The sequence below is a fragment of the Narcine bancroftii genome, chromosome 1 (genome assembly GCF_036971445.1).
Source record: "Narcine bancroftii isolate sNarBan1 chromosome 1, sNarBan1.hap1, whole genome shotgun sequence".
Lineage (NCBI taxonomy): Eukaryota > Metazoa > Chordata > Chondrichthyes > Torpediniformes > Narcinidae > Narcine > Narcine bancroftii.
Genome location: NC_091469.1, coordinates 433,190,883 through 433,203,418, shown reverse-complemented (window position 1 = coordinate 433,203,418; position 12,536 = coordinate 433,190,883). Strand labels below are relative to the sequence as shown.

General features: G+C 42.4%; 1 protein-coding gene across 1 annotated transcript in view; it reads right to left on the bottom strand.

Annotated features, from left to right (window-relative positions):
* Positions 1–12,536, bottom strand: part of cubn (cubilin (intrinsic factor-cobalamin receptor)) — a 362,173-nt gene that overhangs the window by 73,314 nt on the left and 276,323 nt on the right. Inside the window, exon 49 of the mRNA XM_069931217.1 lies at positions 859–1,047. Coding sequence (XP_069787318.1) covers positions 859–1,047 — 189 coding nt within the window. The remainder of the gene's footprint in view (positions 1–858; positions 1,048–12,536) is intronic.

Here is a 12,536-nt window from a genome sequence, read left to right as displayed (position 1 = left end):
TGGTGCAACCACTGTATTGTTTATATTGTATGAGCTGGCCTGCCCCCTAAACTTGTGTCTCCTCCCTCCCGGAAATCCCTATAAAGGCTGTTATGCCCAAACTCCCCTCTCAGTACCTGCCTTGGAACAGGACCAGCAACATGTGAGATGTGTTGATGTCTTAGGGTGGTTAAATCCTATTAATCACAACTCTCTGTCTAATGTGGTTGATCGATGCGCTACAATCCTTTATTCCACTCCTGAGACTCGCTGCTTAGACTCTGCAGCGTAGCCAAGTGAGTGATGGCATCTTCTGGGTTATCAGTGTTTCACTGATTGATTTACAACACCTCCGGAGAGTTCAGCAGTGAATCCTGACATCCCAGGCTCACCCTCTTGATGCCAATCACTCTCTTGGGGACCCAGGTGGAATCCTTTCTCCTCATCCGGAGACATTGACAACACTTTTCAATAGCTCTGGCGAGATCTTTAACTGCTTGTTGGTTTTCTTTCCTCGCACTCCCATCTCTTGGAGTAGCCTTGATGTTGATGGGGCTGTACTGACAATAACCACACCAGCAGTGTGAGTATAAGACAGCTTTAATAAACTAATATGTACACTAAGAGGTCTTGTCTCTCTGCAAGACGAACCTGGAAGGCTAGACTGTAGCTCTGGACTGCTTTATATACAAGGTGACCGGGATGATCCCTGGTGACCTAGTGGTGTAATTACAGATCTCCACAGTGACTACAAATCCTCTGCAGCTGACTAAACTAAGTATCTAAAATAAAGCAAGTTTATTACATATCTAACAATACATCTAAAAATAAAGCAACCTTTGTATAATTGTAAATATGAATTCAACACAGGTCACTCACAGGCTAAGTGATAGTTGGCCACAAATCCACTGTGTGTCTTAATGCTGTCTGTGCTAAAGACCAATAGCATTGGGCCATAGGTACTGATAGGACCAGGGATGACAGAACCGCAAACAGTGGCAACAGGATATCCATTTGCTGGAGTCTCACTGTATATCTTCAAATTATCATATGCACAAATGGAATCCTCTGTAAAAGAGAGAAAAAAAAGTGACATTAACAGGTCAGACACTTGATAATTTACTCTGAGAGAATGGAGAATATAGTCAGACCAATTGAATTGTTAACTAAAACATGGGTAGGCTAAATTGCCTCCTATGGAGTCATAATACTTCTAGAAATGTTAATGCTATTTGGTCTTAATCCTTTTCTTGGGATTTGTATGAAAACCATTGTTAATTTACAGTGCAGATGAGACTTTGAAAAATAGTAAAATAAATGATTAGTGAGCTAAACACAACCTGGAAGAAGAACTCCCTTTTGGGTTCCTATCCAATGCCTTAACATCCCTGCAGGCCACATATTTTACAAAAATTGCTGCGAAAATCATTGAGGCTTGTTTGCTAATACCTCCGCATCTCATAACCTCCTTCACCGTGAAAGGCAAAGACAGCCAAGGCACAGAACCCACCAAATGAAACTTCAAATTTGACTTGAGCATAAAACACTGTTTCAGCTGAAATACTGGAACTCGTTAGTGGACAGTATTGAAGGAAAATCTTTACCAAGAAGACCCAGTACTATCTTCACAAGGGAATTGAGGGATAGACAATCAGTTAACCTTCTAATTAAGGAAGCCTAACCATTTCAATTCAAAAATTACAATGAGATATGGAAAACTATCCATCAGGTCTAAATAAGAATGTGTAACCTCATGATAGACATAGACCTATTTCCAAATTATTCTTTCTCAATACTTTAAACAGACCATCATCCCAAGCAGATCCCCTCTTCACCAAAATTACTGGTAACTGGGAGATATGAAATGTGAAACCATAAGCTGGTTATATTCATCTTGGGTCTCTGCACATGAGTGTTCATATCTGATTTTCATGCTGTTGTATATGCCTCCTGCATTTTGTTTACCTCTTCTGTTGGGATGTAATTTATACAGCAGTTCCCCACGGTCCAGAGAGAAAATCTACCCAGACTCTCTCTTCAGCACATCACTGCTCTTTCACTGGACTTAACAGTGAATTCATTAATAGAGTGGGCTGTTAGATAGATTTGGTGTCTCACCCTTAGGATGCATTTGACTATGTGTTGAGAGAAGCCGATGCCCGATACAGAGTGGTTTTGCTCATTAAAATAGTGTAACTACAGCAATAAGACCGTAAGACATCAAAGCAGAAATATGCTATTCAACCCATCCAGTCTGCCCCACCATTTAATCATGAGCTGATCTATTTTCCCACTCAGCCCCATTGCCTGACCTTTTCCCCATAATCTTTGATGCCCGTTAATCAAGACCCTATCAATCTCTGCCTTAAATACACCCAATGACCTGGCCTCCACAACTGCTTGTGGCAACAAATTCCACAGATTTACCACCCTCTGGCTGAAAGAAATTCTCATACATCTCTGCTCTAAACGGACACCCTGTAATCCTGATAGCAATAGTTCTTTCATTCCAAATATGGGTCACATACCCATTAATATGGAGATAGTCTATTATTCAGGCTCAGTCAAAAAATATTTCCTTGACAATGCCAGAAGTAATCAGCAAGGGATGTGAAAACTTTTGCACTCACCAGCAGTAACATTAGCATAAATTTGACATTCCTAACATACCAGAGTGCTTTTGCAACAAAAGTGATTTCCTGACCAAGCAATTGGACTGCTGCTAATAACAAATCTAGAAATAGATTCCACTTAGAGCAATTTCTCCTAAATTATAGTGTTTTCACGGGAAGGTTCACCTGAAGTCCAGTCAAATCTTTCTGATTAGCTGAGATACTAAAAAGGCTGAAAGAATTGTAAAGATCAATGACTGGATTTATTTAATGGCACACTGATACAAAAATATTATTCCATCTATTAAAAATTGTCAGTTTATGTAATTATATTCACACACAACCTCCACCTCTTTTTCATTCCAAGTGTACTCTAAAGGAGTCTCTATCTTAGATTATTAAAGCAACTTGATCTAGCTTTAAGAAAACTAGTTCAAATGTTGCTTGCATCACTTCCCTCTACTTCCCTGCCGGAGGCGGGGGGGGGGGGGGGGGAGAGCACTTCAACTTCTCCTGTCACTCCTACAATGGCAATGTACCACTAATCTCATACTTTCTACACGTGATAAACCTAAAGCATAACTTCATTTGACATAAATTGCACAAAAAATGTTCACCTTGATGTCCACCATCGTAAAATAACAAATTTAAACATCAGTTAAGATTCATCACTAACTAGCAGAAAATTATCAATAAATGTATAAATCCAGCTTTTGACTGCATTGAGTGTATTATTATAATGTAATTTTACACCATCCTCACTTTTCAGTTTTGAAGAAAGCCTGATATTTTTCAAATGAAGATGCAAAAGAGACCTCAGATATTGGGATCTGGAGCAGAAAACAACCTGCTGAACCTTGATGAAGGAAGGACTCAGGCAAGAAACATTTGTCATACACCTTTGTGTGCAATGGATGCTGCGACTCAACGGGTCGACCAGCATTAATGGCAGAAAAAGGATGGTCAGTGTGGAGCAGTGGAGCTCTCGATTCAAACATTTGCAGTCTATTGTGTGTCCACTACAAAGTCTTTTCAAGGCATACAGATTTTGATGAAGTTTTCCTCCTCTCCTTGACAGAAACGAACAGTCTCCCCGCTGCACTCTCAATCTTGATGAATACTATCACCCCTGAATGTCAACCACTCTCTTCTGGCACTGATGCTACTTGACCCACTGAGTTTCTCCAGCAGATATTTTTTCATGAATTTTTTAAAAGTTTCCACATGAGGCCAATAATTGGTAAAGCAGTATATCTTTATGTTAAACATGGAAACGTACAAAGTAGGAGCAGGAGAAGCCCATTTAATCCTTTAATCCTGCTCTACCATTCAATAAATTCATGGTTGATGATAGAATTTCAGTACTCTATTCCTAGCTTTTCTCCATTCCATTCAATTCCTTTAGCTGGTAGTTCCATATCAAATTTCCCTTTGTACACACAAATAATTTCTGGAGGAGCTCAGCAGGTTAGACAACATGGGTAGAGATGTTAGTCAAAATTTTGGGTTTCCACCCTTAACCAAGAAGGGGTGATATTCAGAATGTTATATTTCTCAATGAGATCCCCTCTCGTTCTTCTAAATTCCAATGACTAGAACACCAGACTATCTTCATGTGCTATCCCAGGAATCAGTCCAATGAACCTTAGTGGCACTTCTTCAATAGCAAGAAGGCTCAGATTAGAAGACCTCAAAACTCAAGATGTGGCCTCAAAAAGGCCCGATGCAACTGTCGTCAAACCTCCCTGTTTCGATATTCAAAAGGTCTCGCAATAAACCTTTCTTCACCACCTGCTGTACCTGTAAGTCTGTCCAGAATTCTATCAGGTGGAAGATCCAAAGAATGGCATGAATTCAGCACATGCAAGTAAAGTTGATAAATCACTCTTCTTCGTAGAGATGTCTGGGGAATGTGTCAGTGTTGAGGCTGCAGCAAGTATTGACCTAATGTTCACATACGAAGTTTGGGGAGGTACCACGATTAGCATTGTGGTGAAGTGCAGCATCAGCAACCTGGGTCTGAATTCGACACTGCCTGTAAGGAGTTTGTACAGACTTCCCCAGGTGCTCCAGTTTCTTACAACCCTCCAAAACATATGAGGCTGTAGGTTAATTGGGTGTAATTTGGAGCCATGGGTCTCAATGGCTGGAATTGGCTTCTTAATTTAAACCAGTGGTTCGCAACCTTTTTCTTTCCACTCACATATCACTTTAAATATTCCCTATGTTATAGGTTTTCGTGCAGTTGGATAATCATGTTGAGGAACTTTGGGGGACATCCGATGCGCTCTAGTATTTGCCAAAGCCCTTTCCTGCTCACGGTGTCGAAGGCTTTGGTGAGGTCAACAAAGGTGATGTAGAGTCCTTTGTTTTGTTCTCTGCACTTTTCTTGGAGCTGTCTGAGGGCAAAGACCATGTCAGTGGTTCCTCTGTTTGCGCGAAAGCCGCACTGTGATTCTGGGAGAATATTCTTGGCGACACTAGGTATTATTCTATTTAGTAGAATCCTAGCGAAGATTTTGCTTGCAATGGAGAGCAGCGTGATTCCCCTGTAGTTTGAGCAGTCTGATTTCTCGCCTTTGTTTTTGTACAGGGTGATGATGGTGGCATCACGAAGATCCTGAGGCAGTTTACCTTGGTCCCAACAAAGCTTGAAAAACTCATGCAGTTTGGCATGCAGAGTTTTGCCGCCAGCCTTCCAGACTTCTGGGGGGATTCCATCCATACCTGCTGCTTTGCCACTTTTCAGTTGTTCGATTGCCTTATATGTCTCATCCAGGGTGGGAACCTCATCCAGCTCTAGCCTTAGGGGCTGTTGAGGGAGCTGGAGCAGGGCGGAATCTTGGACTGAGCGGTTGGTACTGAAAAGAGATTGGAAGTGTTCTGACCATCGGTTGAGGATGGAGATCTTGTCGCTGAGGAGGACTTTGCCGTCTGAGCTGCGCAGCGGGCTTTGGACTTGGGGTGAGGGGCCGTACACAGCCTTTAGAGCCTCGTAGAAACCCCTGAAGTCGCCAATGTCCGCGCTGAGCTGTGTTCGTTTGGCGAGGCTAGTCCACCACTCATTTTGGATCTCCCGGAGTTTGCGCTGAAGATGGCTGCATGCGCGACGGAAGGCTTGTTTCTTCTCTGGACAGGACTGCACGAAAACCAACAAGGTCGGGTCAGATACAGCAATGAGCTCTCTGAACCCTTCTCCATTAACAATGGCGTGAAGCAAGGCTGTGTTCTCGCACCAACCCTCTTTTCAATCTTCTTCAGCATGATGCTGAACCAAGCCATGAAAGACCCCAACAATGAAGACGCTGTTTACATCCGGTACCGCACGGATGGCAGTCTCTTCAATCTGAGGCGCCTGCAAGCTCACACCAAGACACAAGAGAAACTTGTCCGTGAACTACTCTTTGCAGATGATGCCGCTTTAGTTGCCCATTCAGAGCCAGCTCTTCAGCGCTTGACGTCCTGCTTTGCGGAAACTGCCAAAATGTTTGGCCTGGAAGTCAGCCTGAAGAAAACTGAGGTCCTCCATCAGCCAGCTCCCCACCATGACTACCAGCCCCCCCACATCTCCATCGGGCACACAAAACTCAAAACGGTCAACCAGTTTACCTATCTCGGCTGCACCATTTCATCAGATGCAAGGATCGACAATGAGATAGACAACAGACTCGCCAAGGCAAATAGCGCCTTTGGAAGACTACACAAAAGAGTCTGGAAAAACAACCAACTGAAAAACCTCACAAAGATAAGCGTATACAGAGCCGTTGTCATACCCACACTCCTGTTCGGCTCCGAATCATGGGTCCTCTACCGGCACCACCTACGGCTCCTAGAACGCTTCCACCAGCGTTGTCTCCGCTCCATCCTCAACATCCATTGGAGCGCTCACACCCCTAACGTCGAGGTACTCGAGATGGCAGAGGTCGACAGCATCGAGTCCACGCTGCTGAAGATCCAGCTGCGCTGGATGGGTCACGTCTCCAGAATGGAGGACCATCGCCTTCCCAAGATCGTATTATATGGCGAGCTCTCCACTGGCCACCGTGACAGAGGTGCACCAAAGAAAAGGTACAAGGACTGCCTAAAGAAATCTCTTGGTGCCTGCCACATTGACCACCGCCAGTGGGCTGATAACGCCTCAAACCGTGCATCTTGGCGCCTCACAGTTTGGCGGGCAGCAGCCTCCTTTGTAGAAGACCGCAGAGCCCACCTCACTGACAAAAGGCAAAGGAGGAAAAACCCAACACCCAACCCCAACCAACCAATTTTCCCTTGCAACCGCTGCAATCGTGTCTGCCTGTCCCGCATCGGACTGGTCAGCCACAAACGAGCCTGCAGCTGACGTGGACTTTTTACCCCCTCCATAAATCTTCGTCCGCGAAGCCAAGCCAAAGAAAAAAAAAAAGAAAATGTTATAGGTGCACTGTAAGGGATTGCTTAAGGTGGTATGTGGGTGGAAAGAAAACGTTTGAAAAGCATGGTTTTAATCGTACCTAATTGACTCGTTATGTGCACGGTTTCATAACTCCAAAGGAAATGGGGCAATGACAATTTTTCTTTCAGTAACAATTGAGTGCAGAGCAGTGATTCTCAACCTTCCCTTCCACTCACATACCACCTGAAGCAATCCCTTACCAATCACAGAGCACCGATGGCATAGAGATTACTTAAAGTGGTATGTGAGTGGAAAGAAAAAGGTTGAGAACCACTGATTTAAACATGAAAAAAAACTGTTAATATTAGAAAAAATTTAAAAATGGGCTTTTTGCCAAAACTCCTCAAACTGTTGCTACCAGTTATTTGATCTGTTCTCACCAATGAACCAGCATTGGCCATATCCAGGCATCTAAGCAAACCCCAGATGCAGATGTTCCAAAACCCTGCAGTTCATCCCATGATCTTTGACACAGAATCTTTAGAGTGAAAATGGTTGGAGGCTGAATACCCCAACAGCACTCCTGAAAAGTGGAGTGCATTAGAACTGGTGTAACGGGGTCTCAGTCTGTTACTGTCTATTCCAACAGACTCTTGCTGAATTTAATAATAATTGCCACAAATTTTCAGGCTTTGAATTAGTTTGTTTTGTTGTTTGTGGAAACATGCTGGATGTAAATTGGAGCCATGTTATTTCAAACACAAGTAGAGTGTAATTGCACTTAAAATACAGTGAAGCATTTTGAGATCACTTTGAAGTAAATAACAAATGAACATTGAAACTGAAGACTTAGTCTTCGTAACAGATGCAGTTAATATTCAAACAATTGTGCGATGAAAATTCAGATTTTTGAAGCCCAAATAGTTTGGACATTCATTCCTGTAGCATTAAAAAAAAAGAAAAATAACTGCTGCTGGAAGAAAGAGATTTCACTTTGCTGCTCAGATTTCATTTCGATAGCTGGATTCATTACAAATCTGGGCTGTTTCATATTTGTAGTCATAATCAAATGATTGCAGCAGACATTCCATACCGACACTGTGTAGACTCATTCACCACCAAAGACTATGGAGCTCATGAGAAATCTGAAGCAATAACAGGGGTGATTACATGAGAATTTTATAGATTCCTAATTTGGTCTTCAATAAATTAGTGACAAATAGCACAATTCTTCAATCCCATTTCTTCAAATCCTTCCCCACTCAGGCCTCAGGTTTATTAAGACGATGACATAATCAAAGCCAGGTCTGTACATTTAAAGTGGTAATTGATAGCTTCCCCAATTATTCCAGTCAAACAGAAGTGGAAACTAATGGAGAGACTGGGGAACTTCTGCTTCTCATTATCAACAACGAAACTTCACATAATTTACCAACCACATGTATCTCTGCTGTTTAAGGCTAATCAGTGAACTGCTTTCATCTGCCACCCCTTAGTGCCATGTGTGGAGAACAGAAATGTCTTTGGCTCCTATACAAGAGACCTTTTGCAATTAAAGCCGTTATTCAACTTCTCATTCAAGCAGTTGATGACTTCATCTCCACTAAAATGCAGAGGGAGTGAAATACTTTTTTTTGGTTGCAATTTCTGCCTCAAGAGCCAAGAAGCGGAGGTCATTGGTTTAGCGCATGATAGAAATGGCAAGAGATTTTTTTCTCTCAAAGGATTAGTCAGAATTTCTTCTCTCATAAGTTATCCTCGGAACTCCTCTCCTCCAGCGAGCTGTGAGAGGAGCACCCAGATATAGTGTATTTCAAGATGAGATAGATCGGTTCTTAAATACCGGTAGTAAGGGAATCAAGGATTATCAGAAATGTGGAGGAAAACCATCTTGATAGATGCCAACTTAACCACGTTCAGATTTCAGATTCAGACTTCAGATTTATTGTCAGAGTACATACATGACATCACAAAAGCCCCGAGGTTCTTTTTCCTGCGGCTGAGGCAGAATGATCACTTATTGGTAGTGCAAAAAAAACTGTACACCACATACACATGTCTTTCTTTGCTTGGCTTCGCGGACGAAGATTTATGGAGGGGGGTAAAAGTCCACGTCAGCTGCAGGCTCGTTTGTGGCTGACAAGTCCGATGCGGGACAGGCAGACACGGTTGCAGCGGTTGCAGGGGAAAATTGGTTGGTTGGGGTTGGGTGTTGGGTTTTTCCTCACATACACATGTAAACTAATAAGAAAGTGTAAACAGATAACAAATGCAAACAAACTGTGCAATACAGAGAGAATAAAACAAACCAATAAAGTGCACATTAAGGGTCCTTAAATTAATCACTGATTGAGTTTGTTGTTGAGGAGTCTGATGGTGGAGGGGTAGCAGTTGTGTCTGAACCTGGTGATGTGAGCCTTGCGGGAATTATACCTCTTTCCTGATGGCAGCAGAGAGAACAGAGCATGTGCTGGGTGGTGTGGATCTTTAATGATTGCTGCTGCTCTCCCTGTAGATGTTCTCAATAATGGGATGTGTTTTGCCTGTGATGTCCTGGACTCTTTCCACTAGCTTTTGGAAGGCTTTACGCTCAGGAGTATTGGTGTCCTATTCCAGACCGTGAACAGTCCAGTAAGCACCACATATCTTCAGAAATTTGCCAGGGTTTCTGGTGTCATACCAAACCTCCACAAACTCCTAAGGAAGTAGAAGCGCTTACATGCTTTAGTGTGTTGGATCCAGGAAAGATCCTCCAAGACAGTGACTCCCAAGAACTTAAATTTTCTCACTGTCTCCACCTCAGATCCCCCAATGATCACTGGATCATTCCCATCCTGAAGTCAACAATCAGCTCTTTGGTTTTGGTGACATTGAGTGCAAAGTTGGTGCACCATTCAGCCACGTTTTCAATCTCCCTCCTATATGCTGACTCATTGCCTTTCTTCATACAATCTACTACCGTGGTATTGTTGGTATATTTGTAGATGGTGTTATTGTTGAACAGAGCCACACAATCGTTGGTGTAAAGTGAATAGAGCAGGGGGCTAAGAATGCAAAACCCACTGAATGGTAGAGCACTCTCGAGGAGATTAACGGCTTGATCTTCTGTATAACAAGACATGAAGGACCATTTACTCCTTTCATCCTATTTCCTACTCAACTACAATAAACCAAGGCTTATGTGATATATCCTTGAAACACCAAAGATGTAACTGCAGTGACTACTACAGTTTCAATAGTTTGTCCACAGTGTACTTAAGATCGCATTGGTTGAACTGCAGACTTCAAGAATACACAATACGGTACATAATGATGCACTCATGTATATTGGCCAAGTGTCAGGCTTTTTATACTGTTCTACAAATATATGAAACAATGAATGCCCTGTTTATTTCTGTGTGGCGACATCATCATACTGGATGTTACAGTTATTGCTGAACTGAATCGACTTACAATGGAATCTATTTTGCAGTGTTTCAGACAGGCCCTTTGGAATGTTTCACAACTGAAATCCTTTGGGGAAAAATAAGAGAAATCGGAGTCTGAAGTATGAATTTCATCATCTCTTCACTGCAATCTTAATTTTCTTTGAGGTACAACAGAATTGAAACAAAGTTAGCATTCAGAATTATCTTTAAAACTTCATCAATGTGCAAGGCAAATTTTTGATTGCAGGAATAGATTTTTAATCTGTTAAAGGTTTTGAATCTAAGGGAAATGTTTCCTTGAACAACAATGACTGATTTATATAGTGCTTTTGAATCTCCAAAAACTTGCTGGGTACTCAAGATTATAAATGGAATAACTGCTAAAAGAAGTAATTATCACATAAACACAGAAAGGCAGTATAGGCAGCCCTATTGTGCCAGGACCTGGTTGAGACCTCAGCCCCACACTGGCACTCCTGCAGCAGCTAATGTGATGTCATGGCCACATGGTGCAATGTGCAGTGAGCGACTGAGGCAGTGTGTAATGGCTCTAGATGAGGGCTAGTGTTGGATGGACTGAGCAAGTAACACAGCCATTCATTGCCGAGTAGTGGGGCTTAGGTCTCCAACCTTCCTGGAGCAGTGAATACAAGTCACTGCTGGCCACTGTTCCATGTGGTGACAGACTGTATCTCTTATGACCTCCTGTTGAATGAAGATATCAGCAGTTGTCCACTCCTTGGTTTGTTTGGTTGCACAAATTTTCTGAGCTCAGCAACTATTTAATATTAACAAACAAAATGGTGGCTAATGGCTGTTGAGCTTAGTACCATAGAGGAATCTCTCACCCTCAATAAGGGAGAGATGTGGATCAACCAAGGACAGGGGGAGACTGCAGCTTCTATCATTATCAATGAGATGTCAACTTCTGCCATTTGCTAGTCCATGGCACAACCTCTGTTGATTAACAGCAATGTCCATGATTAAGGTGCCAGGTAGGACATACATTCAGGGCCCCATCTCATTGCCAAGTGGGTATCAAGAGATATCCTGGCTCTCTAGTGGTTACAAAACCATGGATGGGGCTTTTAGACAAGTGGAGGCAGGGGCAGAATTAATTGATGTTGCAGTTATAGAACCACAGTAGTTTATTTTTATGACATTGAGACACTTTCTGAAGCTAAGGTTCAGTTGCTGGACAGAGAAATGGACTCAGTAGACAAGGAATGAAATTGTGATGGAACAAAGCTGATGGTTTCAATCTTTCTGATAGTTAGATGGAAGGCACACTCAATATTGGATGTCAAGAATTCAAGTTCAACTTTACTATCATCTGATCATACATATACAACCAAACGAAATAGTCTCTCCAGATCATGGTGCACGCACAAAAACACATAATACTTGGTACATAGAGATCACATAAATAATCAAAATAAATACATATAAATATTTGGGATGACTTTTGTGGTTACATGATTCTGTTCATCAGTGTCGCAGCCTAAGCTATTCCCCACCCAGGCAGTCCTGATGTTGATGCTCCTAGAACTTCTTGATGGTAGGAGGTTAAAGATTCTGTGCACTGAATGGAAAGTATCATTTACATTTCCCTGAGCCCTATTTAGACAACACCCCCAGTAATTTTCATTAATAATGGAAAGGGAGACCCCAGTGATCCTCTGAGCTGTTTTAATGATCCTCTGAATAGACTTCCTGTCTGATGCTTTGCATCTAGCATACCACATAATGATGCAGCCAGAGAGGACACTCTCATTTGTGCTCAAGTTGTCAAGATGGGGGTGGGGGGTGTTGGTAGCCTTGCCCTCCTCATCCTCCTTTGGAAATGCAGATACTGCTGCATCTTCCTGACAAATAAAGAGGGAGGTGTTTTGAGTCTACGATAGGTTGTCCCTTAAATGCATGCCAAGAAACTTTGTGCTCACCACTCTCTCCATGCCAGAATCATTGATGTGCATAGGAGAATGGTTTTATTCTGGTTCACAATAATCTCCTTTGTCTTGTCCACATTGTTTTCACGTTACTTTACAATCCTTTCACCTTCTCTCTGTAATGCAACTCATCGTTGTTGCTGATGGGCCAACTACTGTTGGAACATCTGCATTTTAGATGATTCTCAGAGCT